This window comes from Mauremys mutica, chromosome 11 (assembly GCF_020497125.1).
Source record: "Mauremys mutica isolate MM-2020 ecotype Southern chromosome 11, ASM2049712v1, whole genome shotgun sequence".
Classification (NCBI taxonomy): domain Eukaryota; kingdom Metazoa; phylum Chordata; order Testudines; family Geoemydidae; genus Mauremys; species Mauremys mutica.
The window spans coordinates 64,645,354-64,673,157 of NC_059082.1; the positions used below are offsets into that span (position 1 = coordinate 64,645,354).

The following is a 27,804-nucleotide window of genomic DNA, read 5'->3' on the forward strand; positions in this document are numbered from 1 at the left end:
TGTGCAGTTTTTCAAGGACAAGGCTTTGTTACACCTACATCCTAAATTTTTACCTAATGAGTCATCTGAATTACACATTACCAACTCATCTCTTCCCAAAACTACATAAAACTAGGAAGGATACTATCTTAGGCATCTTGTACGTTAGTAAGGTGGTGGTTTCTAACTGGACAAAAACAAGCCATTTTAGAAAGTCTTTCAAACTGTTCATTTCAATTGCCAACAGATCCAAAGGGTCTGCGGTCTCCATCCAGAGACTCTGCAGGTGGATTTCTGGGTGTATTATTTCGTACTATGTATGAATCTATCAATATGCAACCTTATTCTAAGTTAGCAGAGAGTCCTGTGGCACCTTATAGACTAACAGACATATTGGAGCATGAGCTTTCGTGGGTGAATACCCACATGCATCCGACGAAATGGGTATTCACCCATGAAAGCTCATGCTCCAATATGTCTGTTAGTCTCTAAAGTGCTACAGGACTCTTTGCTGCTTTTACAGATCCAGACTAACACAGCTGCCCTTCTGATACTTATTCTAAGTTGTTAACCATTCTACAAGCTTTCTTTGTATTTCTGTGGCATTGCCTAAGCAGGTTCCCATTGTGGAAGTTTGCAAGGCTGCAACTTGGACTTCAGTAATACCCTTTCCAAACATTTTGATGGTCCATTCTTTTGCTGCCCTTGGGAATACAGTTGTCTTCAGTCGTGGACTCTGTTCCAAATCTCCTCCCTCTATATATGAGGGTACTGCTCAGTAGTCACTTGAAGTGGAGCACCTATAGGGAGAACACTCAAAGAAGGAGTGGTTACTCACCTTGTGCAGTAACTGGATTTGTTCAAGGTGTGTGCTCTACTACCTGCCTTTCTTTCTCTCTGTTTCAGAGTTTCCGCTGAGGGATTTTGTGGTGGAGAAGAAATTGAGTGCAGTTCACTTGTGCAACTCTGTATAGCCTGGTGCAGGGCCAGGGCCCTGGTGCAGGGCCAGGAACAGTTTAAGAACTGCTCCTTTGTCAAGATGTAGATTTCCCCCCCCCCACACACACACACCCTCTCCCTGCCCAAAGAGTGGCCATTTAATTAGGTAATGGTTAGTTTGATCTCATTGACACCTTTCTGAGGCGTTGGCAAGCCTTTTGTCTATGGGGAACTCGTTTCTTACTGCCCTCCTGAACATGCTGGAACATGCTTTGTTATTATACAGTGGAATCTTATATCTTTACATACAGTGTTGCCACACATATTTTACCACACAATAATCAGCAAAACATTAGTTTTCAAATGATACATTACACAGTATGCTTTGTACAGAATTTAACATAGTCTTGTAAAAGGGGTGAGCATAGGGGTACAGACTCTTAAATCAGAAGTTTCCACACCCCAGTTCACACTCAGAGGAGTTGCCCCAGGACCTGGAGCACTCCCGATTGGTCTTATGTGACCTCTTCTTTGGCATTGACAATGGAGAACAACTCCCGCACCTCTTCGGAGCGGTCCCTGACCCAGAATAGGAGGTGGCACCACCCTCCAAACCTGAGGGCGCTCTACAGCCTGAAGAACTCCTTGGTACTGGGTCAAGCCTCATGGCCTGCTTATGCAGGTGCTGCTTAAGGGGAAGGTCCTACACCACCTGAGACTTTCTCTTACAATCTGCAGGTCGAACAGCACTACTTAAGGTGTGCTTTGCCAAGGCAGAGCAATCAACACGTGTGGGGTCACTGTTAGGAATCGCCACTCCACATGAAGGGCAATGCCTGAACCCCGGTGAGGGCATCACCAGGAAACACTACCACTATACTGTAGATTGTAACCTTTAACTAACAGTACTAATTAACTATTAACTATGTAACAAAATAAAAATAAAAACTAGGCTGAGATAAATTGTGAGGTTATAAAAGAACTGCACAGAGCTCTGACTCTAGCCGATGGGGGGTGAGAAGGAACTGAGAGGGGGTCGGGGCGATACCACCTCATATAACTAGGGGAAGGGCTACAGGCACAAGGCGTGAGCATCACCCTTCTACATGTACTGCTAAGAAAAGGCTCTGCTGCACGCACACACCTACTTGGAAATACACATCTGCATCTACTTGAAAAAGCATATTTATTTTTTTTAATGAAAGTTACCTTTTTAAAAAATAATGCAGCTGGCCATAATATTTAAAATCAATGAGGATTTGTTCAGCTTTAGTCTTTTGTGAGCCAATTCTTATACAGTAGTAGAACTAATGCTAAAAGAGTCTCACTACCTAATATTATGAATTTGTGATACCATGGTTAAGATTGCTTTCCCAATTGCTGAATTGACATCAGTAGTAAGCCATTCTAGAGCGTAAACTCTTTGGGACCGGGAATGTGTCTTTCCTTGTGTACGTTTCTGGTGCTACAGAAACTACGTAAACACTTCCATTAAAAAAAAAATTACAACTTTTAGAGGGACCACTGTGTACAGTAATGGTTTCTAGCACAGTTAGGCTTTTTCTTCTGTACACAAGTCAGAGAATGTTGATAGGAAAAATTGTATTTATGCATGTGTAACAGATTTATTACCAATCTCTTCACTACAAATCAAACCAAGTTTTTCTCCTTATGATGTTTTAGGATAATAATTCTTTAGAAAACTGTGTAAAAGTTGTAATGCCTCCCGCTTGGTAAGATTTTTAATTGGAATTCTGTAGGATCTTTATTATCCATGATATTCTTATCTGCTTTGAGTGTGAGTTGCAAAATCCATGATCCATTTCACCAGGCAACTTCCGTAGTCATCCTTTCTCCTTTCTATTGAGGGGAGGTAAGTGTTTCATGGATTTCCACAGTATCTTTTCTCTAGCATTTCCACCTTGTTCTGCCGTTCATTTTCAGCCATTTTCATTCCTCAGGAATAATCTTAGTGCCAAAAGCTTAAAACCACTTTTCAAGAAAGTTGGGACACAACCAGATTCTTTACTAAAATACAAATAAATCTGCTGCCTTCTCTTCATCCCCTGATTTTGTAATTCTGTCAAAAGCAGTCAAGTTTAGAAAGACTTATTTATTATAAATCCACACAGTTTATTTACATTTCTCTTATCCACCAGATGTTCAATGAATTTTTTAATTATTTCTTTATTTAACTAATGACAGAAGTTAATTTTTGTATGGGACAGTTATTGGGAGGATCAGTCATTGCTGTTTGAGAGAAATGCATTACATTTCCTCTCCTCCAGTCTTGCTGCATCTTCTCCATACTCCATGACATTATGAAAATAAGTGAATGATGCGACAAGTTAGGTAACGCAAAAGCCCTTATTCTCTCCAGGTTGTGGAGGATGCTTACAATCATGCTCTCTTGTTTTCTGACCTGTGGAATATGTTGTGTTTCTCCATTTAGGGTGGTTGCCATCTGTAATCACATCTGGTGGATTAAATACATTTAGTCCAAGTGGACATAAGTATGGAAAGAGAGTCAATAAATATATCAGAGGGGTAGCCGTGTTAGTCTGGATCTGTAAAAGCGGCAAAGAGTTCTGTGGCACCTTATAGACTAACAAACGTCGGTTTGTTAGTCTATAAGGTGCCACAGAACTCTTTGCCGCCAATAAATATAGTTCTTTGCCAATAGTTGAAGGCAACATGGCTCGGGCCAGTATGACCTTTCCTCCCTGTTGTTGCTAAGTATTTAATTCAGAATGAATTGAACAAGAAATGTTTTTCATAACCATAGTTTAAAAGCTGTCCAATTTTAGTGAAATACAAACTTTTTTAAAAGGCTGTGCTTGTATTGTTACTGAGCAGTGAACAAAGTCATTTTCTTTCCCCATACCTCTTACAGCACTGCTGTTAACATTGAGATAGGAAAGATGTTTTTAAAATGCACTCTATTTCAGCTGACTAGAGAAATGATTTCAGGAGAGATCTTAACATGAAGGAAGGAAATCTTTGTAACTGATGCTCTTATGTGATGCAAGACCTAATGTAATTATCTCAGCTTGTACTTTTTCATATCACTAATGGCTTTTTTGTCTGGGTAGACCACAAATCAGAAGTTAAATATTTGTCTCTATCCTGAATATGTCCTTAAATGTGGGATGTTGTGCTACTAGCTAGGTTGTGCTACTAGCTCCACCTATTAAGGTCATCTGATGCTTCCTATTTTAAGACAGTTTTCAGTGGCTTAAAACCTTGTGCTAGACTTTCAAATGAGCCATTTCCAAGAATGAAGTTAGGGAAAAATATATTTTCCACTTTTTTTAAGTGACCTTTTCTTTGGGAACGCTAGAGCTTCTCATACTTTGAAGCAGGTGCTTAAAATTTGGCAGGCTGTGGACTTTGTCAGGGATGTGCTTTTTGCCATCACTGAAGATCCACTCAAATTTTGCGAAATTATAACCTTTCAAAAATTGCAGTTCACACATGATGAGTAGACACTTTCTAGAGCTTAGCAGCTAAAAGATTCTGCCCGAGTGAGAATGTTCAAGCTTCTCACAGCTCCTAGTGCTGACCAGACTGTAGGGATAGCACATGCATAGAGCAACTGAACAGTCTTTCCCCAGACTACAAGATTTCAGAAGGCCTTTCCCTGTAATGGGCGAGGATGGGGCCAACCACTAGAACACAGAGCAGAAAGTCCATCTTTCCTGTACTTTCAGCAACTGTTTTGCTGACACCCAGGCAGCATGGAGGGGAAATAAGTCTGGTTCTAATGCAGAGGGGACTATGCCAGACTGGGGGAATAGTAGGAGTAGATTGAGGAAAGGAGTCTGAGCCTGGGACTGAAGGCGGGGGGAAGAGAAACTGGGACTGGGTTGGCAAGGAGACTGGAGCCAGGGGGTTGAGGGAAGTCTGATACTGGAGGCATAGGGGGAGACTAGGATTTAGTTGACTGCTGGGGGCACACTGAGATTGGGTGAGGAAAGTGGAGACTGAAATAGACTGGACAAAGAGAAAAGAACTAGTGTGGAAAACCGTTGGGAGATAATGGGCAAGATGGGGAGCATAGAGACATCTGACGACAACTGGATGTGGGGGAGGAACTGGGACTGTCTGGGCAAAAAGACTGGAATGAGGAGCCAGGGCAGGGGAATCAGGTATACTGAGATTGTATGAGGAGTCTGAGGGTATATCTACACAGCAAAGGAAAATCCTTGGCCGGCCCATGCCAGCCAACTTGGGCTCGGGGCTCAGGCTATGGAGCTGTTTCATTGCAGTGTAGACTAATGGGCTTATGATGGTGCCTGAGTTCTGGGCCCTCCCACCCCACAGATCCTAGAGCCTGGGCTCCAGCTTGAGCCAAGACATCTACATAGCAACAATGCCTGAGCCCCAGTCAGCTAGCATGGGCCAGACACAGGTATCTAGTTGCTGTGTCAACATACCCTGAGGGAGATTGGGAGCCAGTGTGGGGAGAGGAGACAGATTGGACTAGAAAGTAGGAGGAAATGGGACTTGACTGTGTGTGGAGAGATGAGACTGGGAGTTGATGGGGGAGACTGGAACTTGGATAGTAAGCTCAATCCGGGAGAGTAGGATTGGCTAAGCAAAAAGACTGGTACAAGGATAAGAAGCATGCATGGAGAGTAGGACTGGATAGGCAAGGAGAATGGGCCTGGGACAAGGAGCTAGATTTGGAGAAGAGACAGAACTAGAACAGCGATGTGCTGGAGCAGAAGTTTTGGGGAAACAGGCAGAAGAGTATATGCCCAGTAACAAACACCTCTTCAGAGCTTGGAACGGAAACCAAAATTCACGTATTGCCGTTCCTCTGTTGTCAGCAAGTCTCTCTGTATCTTATTTGGTCCACAAAGAGCATGACAACCTTCTATTGCTATCATTTACTCCATTAACTCAATTGGCAGAGGTCTGTGTGGTGGATCTAAAGGTTCCAACCCTACTGTTGCATGTTAGTGTCAGTATGATGTCACATGAAGGAATTTGTTTTTCAGTTTAAAAAAATAATCAAATTGCACAAACACACATAAAAGAACACTATTCAGGTTGCATAATCAAGCACTTAGAAGTTAAGAAATGCCAGAGTTCAGGCTGTAGGCGCAATCTTAGTGTGTGTGTGTGTGTGTGTGTGTGTGTGTGTGTGTGTGTGAATTATATACAGTGTTAAGCTATGTCTACACTAGCATTTTTGTCAGTAAAATTTTGTAAGTCAGGATGTGAAAAAAACACTTCCCCGATCGACATAAGTTTCACCAACAAAAGTGCCCGTGTGGACAGCGCTATGCCGTTGGGGGATGGTTTAATTATGCCACTGGAGAGCTCTCTCCCTTCAACATAGAGCGGCTACACAGGAGACTTTACAGCGGTGCAGCTGCAGCGATACACCTGTGCCAGTGTAAGGTCTGCAGTGTAGACATAGCCTTAATTACATGCTTGCAGCAAATTTTTTCCAAAGGACCCCTTTCTCATTCAGTGCACATACTGTCTCTGCTTGAGATAAATCAGTGTTATGTAGTGAAAGAAATTGGTGTCTTCAAGACTCTCCTGCCTCATAGGTTACAGAAATTGAAAAGTGTGTAATGAATGAGATGGGGGGGGGGGTTTGTAGGAAGAGAAAGAATGGTCTTATTAAGGCAATTGAAAGATGTCATGTAGAATTGGATTCTATCCCTTCCTCTGCTAAAGAGTTCCTGTGTGATGCTGGGCAAGTCACTTAAACCAAGCTTTTCACAGGTGGTCACTAATTTGGGTTCCTCATTTTCTTGGTGCCCAGCTCGAAACTGGGGGTTCTGATTTTCAGTAGGGCTGAGCACTCACACCTGCAGCTGAAGTCAGTGGGATATATAATGCAAAGTACCGTATATACTTGTTCATAAGCTGAATATTTTTGGTAAAAAAGTAACGCATCAAAGAGCGTGGGTCACCTTATAGACGGGTCTACACCAAAATTTGATGGTTTTAAACTCTATGGAATCATTGAATTGAATATCTAATACATTGTCGTTTTGTTTACCTGGAGCATCTGCAGGCATTGAGCCCCTCAGCTCCCCGTGGCCGCGGTTCGCCGTTCCCAGCCAATGGGAACTGCGGGAAGTGGCTTATGAAAGGGTCATGCAGTTTTTGCTATTTTTACCTATCCATCTTGGGGGGGGGGGGTCGGTTTTGTTCAGAACAAGGGTTGAATAGTGTACAGTAAATAAATCCTAAAGCTGCACATTGCTCAGTAAGGATAAAACAAAATATTGAATAGTTGCTCATTAGTTGAACAGCGTCCATCCTGTGCAGTGAATGAGTCTGGGGTTTTGTGGAAAAAATAGCATGTGATCATGTAATTAAAGACAGCATCATAATACATTCATACAAGGGGCCAAATTAAGGTTCCTCCGGTAACCTTTATTCTGCAATTTCCTAACTTTCGAGTGCTTGATTTTTCCAACTTTAGTCTTCTTTTAATGTTGCTCTGTGTGTGTAATAAAAAACTGTGTAGTTTTATCTACACATTTAATTTGTATATTTAGGTATGGGACCACTTTATGTACTTCATATGCTCAATATTGTCAGTGGCTGTCTGGCATGATTTCAGTTTTGTACAAGGGCAATGACTTAGTGAAAGAAAATCTTTGTGTTTGTGCACATTCCTTTTAGATCGCTCAGCCTCAGTCACTGTTTAATAATCTGCCTAGTAACTGGGGGTGATGCTGTGCTAGAAATATTCTTCATAACATAGTGTTATGTTTGCAATTACAGTTTTCTTTTGTTTTTGTTTTTTTAAATAATCATTTAGTGGATCTAGTTTGGTGTATAACATAACTTAGCTGCTTGCTTTTGGTATCCTAAACCAGACTCGCTAACTCAGACGTAGAAAGGGAAAGGACAGCTTTTTCAACTAACAAAATAATGAAAATCTTTTTTTAATGAGCTTACTGTGTTATAGGGAGATTCAGCTTCTGGAAACACATGCCATTAGGCAGGAGATGCAAAATGAGATAACACTATGTAGCATGTTGGTGCTATTGTGGCATGAAGAGTGCTATTCTAAAAGCTTTGTTGCTAATATAGCTGCAAATTGAGTTAAAGAACCACCCTTCTTTACCAGTCATTGCTGAAAGCCATACAAGAAAGTTTCAGCTGTGTGTTGCTTCTTAAAACTTTGTATATATGAATCTCAACTCCTCAATGCATAAAGCAGTAGGTCATTCAGTATATAGAATTTTTGAATGTGCTGCTATAAAACACAGGGCTTCAAAGAGAGCAGATTCCTCCACTTAGGTAAGAAACATTAACATTATGTGAAATTTTTTTTTTTTTAAAAAGGCACACCAACATCAAATTTTTATTACTTTGCTCCTTCTTGTGGATTTTTCCTCAGTTGTATTAAACTTATTTTTTGGGATGAGAAACATTGAACTTTCCCCACACTATTTCTTGAAGTCCTTCCATTTTGGGCCATGTTTAAATCATATTTAAAGGGTTAAAACTACTTCTCTGGGCAATAAATAACTTTAGCTTCTAAGGACACAGATCCTGAAGCTTTGTTGTTAATAGAAAATTTTAGTGTGTGTAGATGTACGGTATATGTTTAATGCCTTACTTTGCTACAAAAATCCGATAAAATTTTTCCATTAATCAGAAAGTAAATAAGACGTGACTATTCCTGGAGTCTATAATGTGCTTTAGTTTGGCTGTCTATGCTTGTAATAAAAGGTTTATGCTCCTTCAACAACACTAATATATGCGACCTGTGGCTCATGGGTCATTAATTACATATAACTTTTAAATATTTAATCTATTGGATACAAACATCAGTCCTAAAAGAAAAATAAATTCCATCATCATTGATATTGCTTCCCAGCCTATATGGAACTGTGAGGTTAAGGTATGCCAGTTTAAATACATGGGATAGCAGTAATGTAAAATGTTTAGTGAGGAGCAACTTGGCTCCTGCAAAAGACTGAAAAAGCAATGATAAACTTCAGCGTTTTGTGTCTAACTTCACTAAATTAGAATTACACAAAGTGTGTGAATAATTTATAAACTGTTTGTAAAACTTCAGTGTTACTGATCACCCTACAGTACTTTCTTTCAAACAGTTAAACTGGAAACAGCAGAGGACACCAGCTGACAGCCAATTCATTTTGCTGATTCATTCATTATACCAATGGCTTCAGGCCAGAACTGGGCTTGCAGATTAAAGGCTGACAACTGTAAAATTGCTGGGACTTGAAGGAATGTTGGTAAATTGTTGCTGTGCGAAGGCAGGCAATGAAAGTGGGGTGTTTTTTTAAGTGCTCCTAATTCTGCATGTGTTGAGAGAAATCGCTCCACCATAAATTGGCAGTCATGTTTCAGTGAAATGGAGTTCTAACAGTAGAGGGCTACAATAATGGGAGTAACTAGGTGATCATTAATAGACTGCTTGCCTCTTTAATGAATATTTAGCATAATAGAAAATGCAACTCAACTAAAGCTGTGTTGTGCAGCAATCAAAACTAAGTTTCGTCTAAGATTTTGTAAATATAGTCTTTTCTTGGCAAACTTGTGAAATAAACCTGTTGGGTTAAGTAATGAGACTTAAAGGAAAAATTCCAGGAAGGCTTTTCTGCCAATAAGCAATCTGGAAGGGATAATGACAGAAGATTTGATGGTTTCTCATTTTTTTAAAAAATCTTCAAACCGATGAACCCCTTTTGTGAGGCCCATTTTTGTGAGCAGTGCTAACAGTACAAATATTCTATCGTGCAACAATGTGAATTAAGAGGGTACAAAACAACTTGTTTCCTTCAGCAGAGGAGGATGAATGTGAATGTAGCACGTCCTACTGTACTTGGTGTGGGTAAATGTAGGCTATTGTATCCATGAGTGTCATATTTAAACTTCCATCTCCTGGGAGCAAGGATGGAAATCTCCATTCCTGCAAACTAGTTTCCTTGTCCTAGATAGATGACTGCAAAATATGGGAACTCTTACTTGGAAGTTCTCCTTTACAGTTCCATAATAGATCTATTTCTTGTGCATCCTGCATTCCCGAAGTATTTATCATAAAATTAGCAGGATCTTATTGCATTTCCTTACCACTATCAGTTGAACTTTGAATTGTGTAGCTGTTCACTCCACCTTCTTTAAGTTATTTCAGGGAAGGGAAGGCTGTATTTAAAGGCTGTTCTGTACATAATATCCAATGCTCTTCTTCCCCATAGCTGTAAACACCAGCAGGTATGCTGAAAGTTATAGGATCCAGACCTATGCAGAATATGTTGAGAAAAAACATGAAGAAAAACAGGCAAAAAGAAAGTGGACAGAAGATAGTTGGAAGGAGATGGAGAGAAAGCGGTTAAAAACGCAATACACACCATACATTCCCCAGAGTCGGTACTACTGTGTTAACAGGTGAGAGCCTTTCATAAGTAAAAATAATAATAATAAAACACATGGAAAGAAAACAACTTATCCTTAATTTCAGCAGCTCTGGATGGCTTCTCTTAAGATTTGGAAACTGAGGGCTAGTCTACAATGGCAGCGCTTTAACATGGCTTGTGTAGTCGTGGCAGAGCGTTGGAAGAGAGCTCTCCCAGCACTCTGAAAAACCCACCTCCACGAGGGGTTCAGCTCCCAGCACTGGTGCACGGTCTACACTGGTGTTTTACAGCGCTGAAACTTGCTGACCTCGGGGTGTGTTTTTTTTACACCCGTGAGCGAGAAATTGCAGCGCTGTAAAGTGCCAGTGTAGACAAGCCCTGAGCTGCTCCCTCTCATACTGCTATCAGTGTCTTGTGGCTGACTTTCCAAAGTGCTAGCACACGGTAATACATACTCTATCACTCCCTGGGAAACAGCCAACTGAACAATCATAATGAAAATTCCTTCTGTTTTTCTAAAAGTGGGGAGGAAGAATAGAAATAATTCTTTATGTGACTACCTTGATTAACCACCTATTTTTTAGGTTAGATTTTGTTTGAGTCTCTAGTGAAAATTAAAGGGTTGCCATGAATTTTTGCCCTCATTAATGATCCATTGGACTGAGTCAGGAAAACTGTGTTGTAATCCTGGCACAGTAAATTGCTGTATGACTTGCGTCTGTTTCTTGTTTGCTTTGTCTTGTCTGTTTAGATTGAGCTTTTCAGAAAAAGGAATCTCACTGTACACTGTCTAGTGCAATTTTGAGGTCTGAGGCCTCTAAGTGTTACTGTAATTCATATAATCTCTGATTTGTCCTTGAAAGTCTCTGCTGCACTGTTTCATAGATTCCTTCTTAAATTTATAAAAATCTCAAGGGAGCTGCAGGCCTGATGTTTTTACAGGATGGGAGAAGGTACGAATAGGGAGCAAAACTGATTCTGAACTGCTGGGCTTTTTCTGCTTCCTTCTCCTTTTGTACGAATAATGTGGTGATCTGTAGCTTCCACGCCCCCTCCTCCTGTGAATGTGTTGGATTTTGCAATACAGAAAACTGGCTTCTCTCACAGTAAGAAATCATTAAAAACAGGTTTTATACTTACACTGTAGATGAGTGTTTATATTTAATATGAACAAAACAGGTGTTTTGGATGCTTGTCACATTTTGATGCATGTTTAAAAGTTTGTGAGGAATGTTTAGGAGAGAAGGAGGAGCACAAGTGATTCTTTGGGGAGATGGGATGAGGAGTTAATCTAGGTTTTCCAAAAAATGGTGTTTCATAGTTTTGGGTATTCAGTATGAGGGAGCATGAATAATGAGAAAGGCATGTTACACAATCTACTATAGGACTTCTAAAGTTTATGAAGCCTCAGTTACTTAATGTTTCTGTGAAATGAATTGATCTAGGAGTAGAATTTATACAGTAAAATAAACTGTATTGCTGTAATCCATCTTCACACAGTTTGTACATCCTATAGGTTTAGGTAGCATAGGTAATCCGGTAATATGGGAAGAGTTCTGAGGTATGTTGATACTGCTGTGTTCACCATGGTTTAGGACTGCATTATTACAGCTCCCCTCTCCTCTCTCCCAGCCCCCCATTTTTTGTGTTTTGGTCTTTAAAGGGCAGAATGTATTGCATATTTTCTTGTTAGCAAAATCCATGTCCCAAATTAAAGTCCAGTGGCCTGAATAGTTGATAATGGGCTAGCTAGCAAGGAAGACAGATGGGACTTTATTTCATAGGTACATGCATACATAGTCACTTCACAATGTACGCTAAACACAACACATGGGAGTCACTGGTGGCTAATCTTTCTCCACATTTTATGATCTTCACTCAGCCTTGATGCCATACCATGTCCATCCAGTCAGCCACATTGATCCACACTCCCTGTGGGTGCCTTCTGACACCAGTCCCTGCAAAACTAGCTTTGGCAATCTTCTTCCACTCATCAGACCCACCCTACCCACATGTCCTGCAAATTCAAGTTTTCTTTATCTGGTCATCTTAATACCAGGAATCATGCCAGTTAGGCTGTACATTTGGGTGATTTCCTTCTCTTTAATCATATGTGAGATATAACTAGTGTGCAGAAATTGCCTGTAGCATTTCAGTTTGAAGGCCAAAAGTCTCTTTAATGTCTTCTTTTCTTGCTATCCATGTCTCATCTTTATAGCAAGATATTGAAGATGAGAGACTGCCGCAAGCAATTTCATTTTACATTTCATACTCACTCATGACACCTTTACATTTAACAACAAATACTTTGTCCAAATGTAGGAACAGCCACGGGTGCTAGGATGCCTCCCCAATATCTCCTTCAGTGTACCCCTTTTGGGTCTAAACCCAGCTTGTTCTTCAACCACAATATTAGATGCAATTCTCTTCAGGATAATGTCCGGTAGCATTTTGTTAGGGTGTGTCAATAATGAGATTCTGCATTAATTTCCATTAACAGCGGGGTCCCCCGTTTATATATAGGAACCATCAGGGACTGTGTCGAAGTCCTTTGCCCTCTTCCAAATTCTCAAATCACATTGACAAGCCTGTTGAATGCCTCTTCACCACTTTTAATTACAAGTAGTTCTGCTTGTACATTATCCACTTCAAGGACTTTATTACTTTTCAGTGTCTGCATTGCTTCATCAAGTTCTTCGATCATAGGAGGTTCAGTGGCATAAGTCAAGCTTCTGACATAGATCTCTGCCTCACTTCCAACTTAAAATTCTTTTTGCTCATATTATACAAGTCTCAAGTTATACTTACCTCACTTAATGGGTGAAAATGGTATTTTTCCTTCAGGGAAACTTTTTGAAAGAGTCTTGATATTTTGGTAGGCCTTTCTTGTGGCATTTGCCATAATAGTGTGATGCACTGTTGTCAAGCCAGTCTTCTTTTGCGTCTTCAATCTTTCTCACATCACACGGAAGTGCTTGCTCTCTTGCTTGCCATTTGATCCATCTTGCTTTGTGCTCTTAGCTTCCTTCATTGATCACACAACTTGATAATCTTCTCTGTGATCCAAGGCTGCTGCTCTAGGATCTGTTTCCCGAGGTATATGTAATAGAGCACATACATCTGTGGTGTATGTAATAGAGCATTACATCTCCTGTGCATCTGATCTATGTCACCCTTGTAGAGGTTCAGCAGCTTGCAGCTTTTGTTCAGTCATCTTGAATTTTACTACTTTCACAGACTTTCCGTTTATCAACATTACAGTGGACTCTGAAGTCACTTGCTGGTTGTTTCTTGCGTCACAATTTGATCTTTATGGTGGCTATTACTTACTTATGATGAGATCTTATGTTAGCCTTCCTGAGGGATTGACTTCCTGTCACAACAGAACATCACCTCATCGAGATCATGATGAAGTCTATTTGGTATTGAGTCTGAAAATCTGGCAGTGTCCCAATCCATCACCATGATGGTTTGTGCTTGAAAAGGGTATTTAGTAATAGTAAGTCATTTACAGTTGCTTATTTCATGAGTTGCAATCTTCTGCTGTTTGTCTTGCCATACGCAAAATTCTCAACACAGCTGCTCCATTCTGGGTAACTCTTGGGACCACTGCATGCATTGCGCTCACCTTGTACAATTAAGATGTCTGAGTTGAATAGATGCTAGCTCCTTCTCGATGTCACTCTAGAACAGGGATAGGCAACCTTTCAGAAGTGGTGTGCCAAGCTCACTGTAATTTAAGGTTTTGCATGCTGGTAATACATTTTAACGTTTTTAGAAGGTCTCTCTCTATAAATCTATATTTTATAATGTGACAAAGTTCCTCCTCTACCTTGGTGGGTTCTGCACTTATTGGCGGATTTACTTGCCTCAGAGATCTTCCCCTCTTGTGGAACCCACAGTCCGGGTCAACTCCTCCTGTGTCTGATAACGCTTGTACTCCTCAGTCTTCCAGCAGCACATCCTCTCACTCTCAGTTCCTTGCGCCTCTTGCTCCCAGCTCCTCACAAGCGCACCACAAACTGAAGTGAGCTCCTCTTTAAACCCAGGTGCCCTGATTAGCCCGCCTTAATTGATTTTAGCAGCTTCTTGATTGGCTGCAGGTGTTCTAATCAGCCTGTCTGCCTTAATTGTTTCCAGAAAGCTGCTGATTGTTCTGGAACCTTCCCTGTTACCTTACCCAGGGAAAGGGAACCTACTTAACCTGGGGCTAATATATCTGCCTTCTATCACTCTCCTGTAGCCATCTGGCCTGACCCTGTCACAATAAATAAACTGTTGTTGCATTTAAAGTAAATAAGGGTTTTAAAATATTTAAGACGCTTCATTTAAAATAAAATTAAAATGCTGATCTTATCAGTTTAGTGTGATCCTTGCCCTCGCTTTTTCTTGCTGAGTTTTCCAATGTGGGCTACAGCAGGGGGTGACTGAAGAGTGCTGGGTCGAGGCCAGGAGCAGAGCTCTGGGCTGACTGCCGGTACCCCAGGCTGGCAGTGGCTGAGCGGGGCCGGCGGCCGGAACCCCAGACCAGCAGCAGGATGACCACTCAGCCCACCGCTGGCTCCGTTCAGTCCGCTGCTGGTCTGGGGTTTCAGCAGGGGTGCAAGTAAGTTAAATTTCTTACAGGTACTGTCATATTGCAACCCCCCTTGGGGGGAGGAGCTCAGGGGCTGGGGATGTGTGGGTGTGGGGGGATCACTCAAGGCAGGGGATGGGGATGTGGATGATGCAGGAGTCAGGGCTGGGAGCATGGGGGTGCAGGAGTCAGGGTTGGGTGGCATGAGGGCTCAGGGCAGGGGGTTGGGGTGTGTGGGTGGGGGGAAGTCCTTGGCAGGGCGGGGACTTGGGGCTGGCCTGGGACAGTCCCGGTTGCAGCCGGGTTACCTGGATGCTGGATGGGTCCCTGCCCCACTCTGTTCCTGTTCCTGCCAAGGGAGCTGTGGGCCAGCTGTGTGGGGACACTGCATCTGCAGTCAAATGGGGGGTGGTGGCAGAAGACCCCCGGCCTGACGTTCCCTTCCCCCCCGAGGGGCCGCAGCTGTGCATGCCGCAGGGCTGGCACGTGCCTGTAGTGCCCTGGTAACCAGCCTGACTGCCTGCTGCTTAGTCCAGTGCACAGGGCCGCCAGCGCCAGCCTGCTGGAGAGTTCCGGCAGCCAGCAGGACCTCAGCTGGGAGCGCACCACGTGCCATGCCTCCAGCTGCAGCGGAGCGCCACAGCATCAGCCAGCTCCGAGCGTGCACGCTCCGCCTTACTTTCACTTCTAGGTTCTGGCTGCCGGCCCCTTGCCGGCCAGGGTCCCAGTGGCCAGGACCCTGGCTGGCAAGGGGCCGGCAGCCAGAACCCCAGAGCAGCGGCAGGCTGAGTGGGGCCAGCAGCCGGGACCCCAGAGCGGCAGCGCTGCTGGTCTGGAGTTCCGTCCGGCGGCTCCTGCCAGCCGGGGTTCCAGCCACTGGCCCCGCTCAACCCGATGCCGGCCCGGGGTTCCATCCATCCAGGCCAACAGCGGGCTGAGCGGGGCCGGCGGCCGGGACCCTAGGACTTTCTGGGAGGGAGGAGGAGGAGTGGGGAAGCGCCACATCTCCGCTCCTCGCCCTCCCTCCCAGAAATTCCTAAGTGTTGCCAAACAGCTGTTTGGCGGCACTTAGGACTTTCTGGGGCGGGGGGGAGGAGCAGGGATGCGGTATGCTCCAGAGAAGAGGTGGAGTGGGGGTGGGAAGAGGTGGGCCTGGAGTGGAGAGGGGACAGGAAGAGGCAGGTCTGGATCATCCCCCGGCAAGGTCAGCGCCTATTCTTCTCCGGGGAAGCTGCTGCTGCTGCGAAGATGCTTCCTAGCGTCCTTGCCTGCAGTGAGCTGTACCTGTGTGAGGTAAGCCAGGAGCACTTTCCAGCCACAGTACAGTACTGTACAGTATATAATGCCTTTTGTCTACCCCAAAAATTTTCAGGAATATTTTAAATAAAACAGTTCAGCAGGGAATTAACATTCCCATGGAGGAAGTAAGGAGAGACACGGCTCCTTCAGCTATAGGGCACCAGGCAACAATGATGGAATGCATAGAGAGGGAGGGAAGCAGGGTGTAAGAGAATCATAGCATCACAGAAGCATAGGCCTGGAGAGGACCTAGTAGGTCATCTACTACAGTCCCCTGCACTCAAGGCAGGACTAGTAATAACTAAACCATTTAAGAACAGATTAGACAAAAACTTCCAATGATGGAGATTACACAACTTCCCTAGGCAATTTGTTCCAGTGCTTAACTACCCTGACGGTGAGGAATTTTTTCCTAAGGTCCAGCCTAAACCACCATTGCTGCAATTTAAGCCCATTGCTTCTTGTCCTAGAACACAGACAAATGTTAAATATTATGTGTTTTAATAAAAAGTATATTAGAGCTCAGAATTTAAAAGTTTACAGGAAATCAAACTCCGAATGAGGCTGGGTATAACAATATAGGAATTAGAAGGAGAAAAACAGTATTTGTGGGATACTGTCTATATGATAACTCCATCTAAAATGTCTTATTTAAAGAATAAATGCAATGTAATGAAAACCTGGCATTTGGCTGGTTGGTCTAACTGCTTTCAACAAAAGGTAATGTTCTGGGTAAGAAGAGCACACTTGGTACTCGGGAGAGTTTAATATTGTAATGATTGTTAATGCTAAATGATGAACAATCCAATAAAAAGGAAAAGGGAATTCTGCCACTGAAAAAGGATTTTTCTAATCTAATTTATTTACAGGGAATACATGAAAAAATTGACAAATTCCTGAATATGTCTTGGATACAGCTACCGTATGTGTCTCCAAAGCAATCTAATAGAAGAGGAGTGGCAGTGTTCTTTGTTAAACATGTCTCTTTTATTGTTGAGGACAACTCATCACCTTAGCAAATTGATGGCTTCTAATCAAGTTTTATTCTTTTTTTTTTTTAAAGGGATTTAGGAAGTTGTATGGAAGAGGATATTACTCTGGGGTGCGGGGGGTGGGAAGGGGAGATTTTAGTGAGGTGCTTAATACCACTTCTGGATCAATGCAATGTACATGGAGGGTGTACAGGAGGAGTTAAATGCAAATTTGTTGCATCACTTAAAAAATGAGGATCTGATGGATGTCTGGCAGGAAATGAATCCAGATATCAAGGACCATACACATTCTCTACTTTTGGATCTCATTCCAGGATTGATATGATTTTTATTTCTAAGACTTTGGCTAATTTGGTCAAAAAAGATAATCTGGGTGTTTATAACACAGTCTGATTATTCCCCATGTATATATTAGATTAAAAGATTGGAACTCATTGGAAAAACAAAGGGCCTGGTGGTTGAATAGAGCTTTGTTGTATGACTGCATTAGAATTCAAAAGCTGGAAGAAAATGTCCAGAAATATGTAGAAGAAAATTATAAGGAGGAGCTCAATGCTGGAAAGGCAGTAATGAGGGGGATCCTTATAATAAAGCATCGTATGTCAAAAAATGAGAATTCTTGAAGAGAGTTTGGTTAAAGAACTTTCTGTTTGGAATATAGATGTAAATGTACAGGATTGAAAAGTGCATAAGAAAGTAAAAGAGAGGAAATGAAAGTTTAACCTTTTATAAGCAATAGGGCTGAGCAAACACTTAGATACCTGAAATTAAAATATTATGAAAAGGGCAATAAAGCTGATATACGTACATATACACACACACACACGCATGCACTTGTGTGCACACAATTTCAATTGAAAGATGTTTATAAGAAAACAGCCCAGATGAAAAGATGGGAGAGGGATTTGGACAAACCAGTTGCTCTGGATGAGTGGATCTCTACATTTGAAAGGGGATATACATCTTCAATTTGTGTATCTCACAAAGAAATTTCTGTAAAGATTGCATTTGACTCCATGTAGAGATCAATCCTATTTTTGCTGGTAGGGTGGCGCACTGTGTTGGAGCCTCAGGGACAGGGGAACATACTTGCACATGTGGTGGTTTTGTCCAGAAATTGGATAGTTTTGGGAGGAAATTATTAAAGAGATTTAATGTTCTGACAAAATTCCAGCTTCCTAGAGATCCTCTGACCTGATTACTTAATGCTCCAGTAAAAAAATACACATTTTAAACAGAACGACAGTTTTTTTTATTGTTAGCTAGGCTTTATATTGCACATTATTGGAAAAATAAGGCTCTCCTATGAAATTATAGTATAGTAAAATGTCCTTTTAATAGAAAATCTTTCATACCAAGTACGTAATCAAGAGCAGCACCAAAAAGAGAATAGTTATTTAGAAATTTGGTCATCCTTTTTAGTGTACTCAGAGGAAGAAGGCTCTTCAGCCACCAACCCAGAATCTTTAGCCAGATTATTAGTGTGCTGCAGCAACACTCACATTCCTATGTTGCTGCAGCAACTCTTTCCATGCAGCTGTGTGGGAGGGTCATGATCCTGGTTTAAAACGTGTTTTGTGAAAAGACAACAGGTTCTCTTCTAAGATCCAGGTGCTTTGAGTACCCCTGCAAACTATGGGATCAGAATACATAACTATTCAATCTCTCTCATCCCTCCTTTCCCCAACACTTTCATTTCTTTCGTTCATTGGAACTAATACTTTTCCTCAGAAGTTGAATTTTTTTTATGTACCGGTAGCTATTTTTTAGAAGAAGTCTTAAATCATGGTTGGGTTCTTAGTTTTGTGAATGCCTGTAACCTCTTATCGTGCCTTCTCTTCTGTCACTTCAGTTTTAGTCTAAAACTCCAAATCCAGATTTACTATTATGTTGAGAGTGGATATATATGGTAAATAGTTCTCTTCTGCTTTTTTGGCCATCTGAATTTTTATAGCTAAATAGCCTTCAAGTGTTTGTTAATGGTAGTCATGGTGTGACTTAATGAGATCTTGTAAGAGTCCCCAAAGGAAGGCCTCTCCTCTCTGACTATTGAGAGGAGAATCCAGCTATTCATTCAGACCAGGCGGTGTGTGTGGCCCAGAAGTGGAAGTAAGAGCATGATGTTTAATCATATATTTCATATTTTAGTGCCTTTGGGTATCCGAATAGAAGCCAGTCTCAAGTAGAGAGAAGTTCTGCAGAATCCACTACAAAAAATATTTCATCTTGAAGCCAAAAAATACAACTAAACAGGAATTAATCTAAAGGATTGTTGGAGAGCCATATTTCCTTGTTAAGTGGAAAAAAGCCCTGTGATACCATGCTTTTTAACGAAGATGTTACATTTTGATTTATGTAAGAGTGTTTGTTTAGGAACTGGTGAATACTGCAGTGTGAGATGTCATTTTAAATTAACAGAAAATTAGAAGCTTCATAAGCATGAATTTAGTATAATATTTAAAATGGCTTGTTTAAAAAGCATTAAAATGTACACAGTATTTTTTAAGCAAACATCTGATATCCAGATACACAGCAATTACATTACAGTAATTGTTCTTTGAGCTAGGTTACTTTAGTACTGCATTGCTCATATTTGCTAACCTTGGTTTTATGTCCAAGAATGTTTGCTCTAATGGCAAATTACAGTGGAATTAAAAGCTTGAAACTGTCTTGTGCAGTATAATTTCAGTGCATTCTGAATAAAATGTGGTGGTTATTCTCTTCAGACCATGGTTTTTTAATCAAGTCTTGATAAATTTAGACTATATTATGGGTAAGTAGTTTATAGAGAAACAAGAGAAGGTGCAATTTTATTTTTATATATAGATTTTACATGCAGGAAATCTTTACTTTTTAAGACCTGATCTTAATTGTTGATGGGTTCATCTCTTTTACCCAACAAATATTCTTCAGATTACTTACAGTCCAAAGGAGACATGAAAAGTGAGCATGTAGAATGTTAATTTCATATACATCTGAGCCATAACAAATAGAACAATTTTTCAGTGTCTACTGGTGTTGCCCTGAGACTGCTTTTGTAGCTGAGTCTGAAGATATGTTAAACCATTACAGTGTCTTCATAAAATACAGTTGTCTTTGATATGAGTTTAATCAGTGTTTTTATGGAGCTAAAAAATGTCCTGATCAAAGTATGGGGAAAATATAAAATATTCTTGCACAAAGAACGGATCATTCTGCATTTAAAAAAGATGAAATTGTGAATGACTTTTATGGAACACTGGTGCTAGACAAATCTTCCACCCGGCAAGTTAATTTTAAGACTGCATTATTTTCCAGACAATTTATGCAGTCGATATGGTGAACTGTCATTATTACTAAAATTTATAGCTGGCCCATGAATGCTGTATACAAAAATTAAAAATAGACAGACCCACCTGCTTCATTAAATACTCTTGCTGTATTCATTCTATCAGGATGACCATGTTGTCTTGCTTTTTTTAATTTCAGTTTTACAGCTACCAGCACAATTGGAAAAAGAAGTATGAGTCCTATTCAAGAGGAAACTGGCTCTGATGATATGGAAGAGAGAGAAATCCAAGACACAGAGCTTGATGAAACAGATTGCTATGCAGAGTCTGTTCCAGAGGGAAGGAAGAGAGCCAAAAAGTTCAAAAAAGTCAAGGAGCAAGATCCAACAGGTAAGAGCAATGTGTCTGACTGTTCATTTTTGTCCTTTTTCTATTTGGAACCACCTTAACCCTAAGGTGCAAGATGTCTTTTGAGTGTTAAACATTGCTTTTATCCATATAGTTATCTATCTTAAGACAGTGCTTTAATTTAAAGCCCATTTTGAATTGCAAACTATGGGATTGCATTGATCAGTGTAAAAAAAAAATTGCCAACAAGATAGAAACTTGAAATATTTGTGACTTCGATTTTGGGCCAGAAGAAAGCTTGGGGGGGCGGGGCGGGTCATTTACTAGAAGATTACTTTCTATTATAAAATAAAGGCCTCTGTGGGGATAATCTTGGTGATCTCAGCTAATTTTTTCTCCCAATGTGTGGCTATGCACTCTCTTGACAATTAGAGTAATCTGGGACACTTTTGCTTATGCTATGGAAATTTGAAAATTTGGGTACTGGAAGCATGATTCTGCAATTTTTCCCCAATCAGTCCAACAAACCTGTGCATATTGCAAGACTTATCTTTTTGTTTTAGTCTATTGGCTTGAGTGGATGGAGTCTTATTTATCAACTTGGCATAGTTTAAGCTGAGACATCATTGGTTGTATTTTGTTAGCTGGTCTTTTATATAGATTGCAAATATGCTCAGCTTTTAATAAATCTTCCAGGTTCCCTGATTAAGTTCATGAACTCCTCTTTTTTTAATATTATTTAGCACTTACTAGGGTTTTAAATACTCAAAGCACTACACAACATTAACTGATTCCTAAAACATCGTGAAAGGTAAATAAATAAAATACATCTTACATATGGGGAAACCGAGGCAGAGAAATGAAGAGACTTTCATAAGGTTACACATCAAGTCAGACATCAGAACTTGGGGCATTCTGAATCGCCAACCTTGAGCTCTGTATTCCACACCATAATGTCCACCTCATAAAAAATCCTCCAACTAGAGCATGTGTATACGTGTTGTCGATCATGTTTAGTTTCCCATAATATGAAGCAGGTCATCCCTAAAGATATTACATGTTCTCTCCCTAGCTCCGAAAATGTCAATGCCTATTTAACGTAAGCAAACTCATCTCCTGGCTTAAAGAAGCATCTTTCCTCTCTATCACCAGGTAGAAGAGGAAAAATCTGACCATTTCCCATTTTCAGTATAGCTAAGTGGATGTCATATGTCATGTCATACATAAATTGGTTTTTCTTATTACTCTAAATAAACATTTGGAGTCCAGCAAAATGTTAAATGGTAAATTCTTTACACTTTAATTTGGAATAAAAATGTGATTTATTAAATATAGAGTCCTCTTTCTCGTAATAGCTTTATTATCCCGTCATAAGGATTCTGAAATGATGGTCATGCCTAAGTGACTTCTGTTTTTAGCTATCTAAAACAAATTACGGATTTATTTGATGTGTGTCTGGGATTAATGTAGTGTTGGCCACTTCATGAAGACTAAGAGCCTATTGACAAATAGGATTAACAGTAGGTGACTTCCTCTTTCATTGTGTGCACTTACCTCCTGTTAATTAAGGGCAGGTGAATACTTGTTTTTGAAGGCAGTAGGGATGCTGAACTGACTTACGAACAAAGTTTCCATATTAATAGCAGTTCATAATAGTGTGTTTGTTTACATGTACTTCTTACAAAGGGAGGTATATAATAAGGTTATAGGGATCTTGTTACTTTTGTGTTTCGATGAACAAATCCAGCAGCTGAATCTAGATAAAGCAACAAAGATACAAAAAGTAGGAATTGTGATAGTACCTTCCTACCCTGCCTTGATGTCATCCATTGTAATTTTTTCTCTTTTTATAGAGATATTTGCAGCATATTAAATATAATTAGGTTAAATATAAGAAGTTATTAATACTTTCCCAAATATCAGAATTATTTAATTTGAAACGTAAGTATGCCACTATTGCTTTGTTTTCCAAATTAGTACTGGCCAATCGTCTGAACTACCGAGCAGTTCAGAGTTATTCTGTTCAGGTGGTATTAACTTGTATAGCTTAAACCTGATGGTAGAATCTGTGGACACTATTTATGACAGCAATAAACATGTTGTCAAATCTAAACTTTGTCAACAATCATTGAGGTGCACCCACATTTGCTTTCATTTTTATGCAAGTGTCACTTCATTACGTACTTGAAAGGCAGAGTGCACAGTCATGACTCTACTGGATGAAAAGGAAAAGGAAATGTAAGCATTGAGGGGAATATTCTTTTCATAGTAAAGGGAACACTGCTGTTAACCAGTTTATTCAGTATCTGTACAATTTCAGTCACAGATATCATGTGAAAGTTTTGGCATGCTCACAGGTTCAAGCGTTGCATATTAATCACTCTGTTTAGCAAGTAGCTTTGTGAAAATGGCCTACAGTTTAAACAAATCTTTAGGTTGTATGTACAGCATATCAAAAAGCTTTTAGGGACCAGTGCCACATTATTAAATGTTGTCAATGTTTCCTAAAGGAGCAAAATGTAAGTTGCCAGTGTTGTGGTGTTCTCGTGTCTGTTGGACATTGGAGGATGAGTAGAACATTTTAGCTGACCCACCTTATTGTAGGTTGCAAAAATCTTTTTGGTTATGTACTGCCAAATTCTGGATTTGTCTAAACAGTAAAGGAGCACTTTGTTTTGCCATGTAATGTATGTATGCATGCATGTCTTGTTTGTGTCTTGGTATGAAGATGTGTAATTTGAAAGTTAATTATATTTGTGAAAAAAGTAAACCAAAATCAACTTTTCCAACCCCCTCCTCCCCAAAAAAAAGAAAAAGAAAACAAGCCTAGAGCTGTAAGTGTTTAAATAAACATACCCAGTGTTCTGTGTGTATCTTCCATATGGGCTCAGCTGTAGCTGTAGTTTGTATTCTAATTTGCTTGTAAGACTCTACAGCACTAAAATATTTAAAATTTAAAATAGTATAGCGGCAGAGCTGCAGTGCTGCAGCTGTCCTGCTTAGCGCTTCAGTGTACGCACTGAATACCACATTGGGAGGGGTACCATGGTAGGTAATCCACCTGCACAAGAGGCAGTCCCTAGATTGACAGAAGAATTCTTCCCTCAACCTAGTGCCGTCTTCCCCGGGGGTTAGGTTGGCTAAATTATGTCTCACGAGGGTGTGGATTTTTCCCGCCCCTGAGATGTAGCTATGCTGATCTAACTTTTTAGTGTAGACCAACCCTTTGTATGGGTGTTCCTTCCTTTTGACTTGCATATTAATACTTTATAACCTCCACAATTTGAGTATTTTGAACTAAAGTTTTGAATTAGATTGTTAGAGAACTGATTGTTGGCTTCTCAAACATCTGAAAGCTATTTAGATACATTTGCAGGTTTCCATATTAATAGCAGTTCATAATAGTGTGTTTTACATGTACTTCTTACAGAGTACATTTGCAGGTTCGTTATTGAGCTACTCACATGTGACTTGGTCCTGGGTTTAGCAGGCCAATGCTCAAACCACTGATCTATCCCTCCCTCCTCAATGGCTCAATGTCTAGTTGGCAGCCAGTATCAAGCGGAGTGCCCCAGGGGTCGGTCTTGAGGCCGGTTTTGTTCCACATCTTTAATCCCATCATCCAGATGATTAATAATTGCACCCTCAGCAAATTCGCAAATGACACTAAGTGGGGGAGATGTAGATACGCTGGAGGATAGGGATAGGGTCCAGCATTACCTAGACAAATTGGAGGATTGGGCCAAAAGAAATATGATGAGGTTCAACAAGTTTAAGTGCTGAGTCCTGCACTTAGGAAGAAAGAATCCCATGCACTGCTACAGGCTGGGGACTGACTGGCTAAGCAGCAATTCTGCAGAAAAGGACCTGGGGATTACAGTGGACGAGAAGCTGGATATGAGTCAGCAGTGTGCTCTCGTTGCCAAGAAGGCCAACAGCATATTGGGCTGTAGTAGGAGTATTGCCAACAGATCGAGGGAAGTGATTATTCTCCTCTATTCAACACTGGTGTGGGCACACCTAGAGTATTGCATCCAGTTTTGGTCCCCCCACTACAGAAGGGATGTGGACAAATTGGAGAGAGTCCAGCGGAGGGCAACGAAAATGATCAGGGGGCTGGGGCACATGACTTACAAGGAGAGGCTGAGGGAACTGGGCTTATTTAGTCTGCAGAAGAGAAGAGTGAGAGGAGATTTGATAGCAGCCTTCAGCTACCTGAAGGGGGGTTCTAAAGAGGATGGAGCATGGCTGTTCTCAGTGATGGCAGATGACAGAACAAGAAGCAATGGTTTCAAATTGCAGTGGGGGAGGTTTAGGTTGGATATTAGGAAACACTATTTCACTAGGAGGGTGGTGAAGCACTGGAATGGGTTACCTAGGGAGGTGGTGGAATCTCCATCCTTAGAGGTTTTTAAGGCCCAGCTTGACAAAGCCTTGGCTGGGACGATTTAGTTGGTGTTGGTCCTGCTTTGAGCAGGGGATTGGACTAGATGACCTCCGGAGGTCTCTTCCAACCGTATGATTCTAGGAGACAAAAAAAGATTAATGTCAAAAGTATGCCCTAATTTTGGGTGCCCAATTTAAGGTGCCTAAGACCTGAGTCTTATATGTTCAAAACACAGCTCCCATTGGCTTTAGTTGCAGTTGAGTTCTCAACACTTCTGCAAATCAGACCCAGGCTCTCAAGTTAGGCACCCAGAAAATGAGGAACATGCAGTGATCACCTGTGGATGGCATTCAGCTGCCTTATCCATGAGACCTTCCTTTCTTCCTGCAATCCCTTGTCTCATTCACTATATGCCTTCCAACCTGCAATATATGAGGCAAGGGTTCTACAGACAAGTCGTCTTTACTAGCCCTGGTTCATCCCCAGAGCAAGTCCACTGTGCACTGAAAATGGCAAAATTCCTCTGGAAAAAATTGTATGTAATTGTGTAATTAATTACTGTATCATGCATAGACAGAAGGAGGCTGAATTAAGGTTGCAGACGTAACTTTTCATTCTGGTGTTTGCTAACTTTTGAGCACGTTGTTTTGCAACCTTAATGTTGTTTTAATTTAGTTTTTGTGTGTCTAACGTAACATTTATATTCTGCTATCATCCAGAGGCTGGCAGGGTCAGGACTCTATTGTGCTAAGTGCTGTACAGATATTGTCTGATAGTAAAGGCAACAATGTCCAGCTATACACACTAAAATTACCATATTTCACTAAAGAGTTTAACCTTAAATATTACTTTGAAGAAGCTTAATTCTTAACTTTTTTTAAGTGTTCAAAGTAGTTATGAATAAGAACTACAATAATTGTTTACCTCATTTTTTAATTAAATCAGTTAAATCAAAGGATTTTTATTTTATCTTAGATTATCAAAAACACTGAAGTCTTTAGCCATACAAAAAAAGTTGTTTAATGGATCATATTAACTTAGTCTTGTGTGAACATTCCCAATCCTATTAGTATCCCATATAATGTAGGACAGACCTCAGATTATGAATTAAATCGTAAATCTGTTCAGTGAGTGATAGATTTGAAAAATATGGAAGGGCTAAATATTGTCTTGTACTATACTTTGGGAGCTGTAGAACAGAGTGCCTTCTTGGCATTTGAGCTTTTAAGAGCATGTCTTTGTTGGATTATGATTGTGTGGCAGATCATTTTTAGAAGAATTGTGGAAATACCTTTCTTTTGGGGAGATCCCAAGATAGTGGCTCATGGTTTCTGAAATGAAGTTCTGTCAAGCTTTTGTAACTGAATAAGCATTGAAAAATGTGGCATGAGAAATGGTGCAGACACTAAGAATTTATACAGGATTAACCTTTTTTTTGATTAACAATGTCAAAAATGTTTCTATCTTTAAATTTAGGTGATCTTGGAAACTTGATAGTTTACATGTTTACCTGAAGTGTGAAAAATACACTTATAGACTTAAAGTATCAGTAGTCAATCAGTGATTAAATCCAGCTTCCCATGTCGAATATATGTATAAAGTCTCTTAGTGAGATCATGTCTGAATGTGTGGTATAGTATGAATACGCTGTTACGCAATTATGTGAATCTTCCTCAGATGACCATGCAGGCTTGGTCTCTGCTTTGAATAAATGCTTAACTGCAGTGCATTCAGCTGATAATATATATCCCTTTCTCCGGGGAGATATGATCTTGCTGTTTGGTAGAGTATATCTATAAATGGAGCCTCATTCTTTCATGCTCCCAGTTGGATTTTGTTTGAGAATAGTAAGGCAAATTGAAAGGGTCTTGATGTCCATTTGACCATTTATTTTCCACTGAAAGGTAATTGTATGAAAGCGTTCTTGATGCTCAGCTTCTCCCGCAATTCTGATACTTATAAGCTATTCCTCTCTTGTCTGCAGTTTCTGGAGACGGTTCAAAGTTGCAACACAGCTTATGCTAGCCACACCCCTTCTTTTGCCTGCTGCCAGATCTTCTACCTCCACAGCTGCAGTTAGGTGTCATTGTGTTTTGCTCTCATCCTTCTCTTCTTGATTTGTTGTTGTTAGCCATTTTGGGGGCAGATAAAGCATGTTTTCAAGCCTCCACACTGCCTCCTGGTCTGGAATGTGAGCACTGCAGTGGTCACAGCCAGCCCAGAACCTCTGCTGCAGCACCTCCCATCTGCGAGGGCATGGGCCTCTGCTTGGGCACAGGCCTCTGAGTCGGACAAACATGTTGCTGTGTCCCTCACCTCTTCCCCAGTAGCTGAGACTCCATCTCAGAAAAAACCCAACCAGGGGGAGAGAATAGAACAGGGAGAATGAAGAAGCTGACCAAGGGGGGTCCTGGGGCAAAAAAGCACCATAAAAGCTAAGACCCCTTTTTGGGCTACTGGTCCCCCCACAAGTCCAAAAGTGGGTCCCAGAAACCCTGGGAAGACAACTTGGGGTCCTACTCAGATCCCTTCCTCTCACCGTGAATGAGGGGTTTCTCATGATACTCTCGGGTAAATCCTGCAAAACCCAGAGACTCCGGATCCCAGAATGGAAAAAGGAAGTGTATTCTTTGCAAGGCACCTGGTACTT

General features: G+C 40.9%; 1 protein-coding gene across 2 annotated transcripts in view; it reads left to right on the top strand.

Annotated features, from left to right (window-relative positions):
* PARN (poly(A)-specific ribonuclease) overlaps window positions 1-27,804 on the top strand; it is a 152,677-nt gene that overhangs the window by 109,684 nt on the left and 15,189 nt on the right. For both annotated transcript variants that reach the window (XM_044979085.1, XM_044979087.1), the window contains exons 22-23: window positions 10,125-10,314; window positions 20,619-20,809. In XM_044979085.1, coding sequence (XP_044835020.1) covers window positions 10,125-10,314; window positions 20,619-20,809 — 381 coding nt within the window. The remainder of the gene's footprint in view (window positions 1-10,124; window positions 10,315-20,618; window positions 20,810-27,804) is intronic.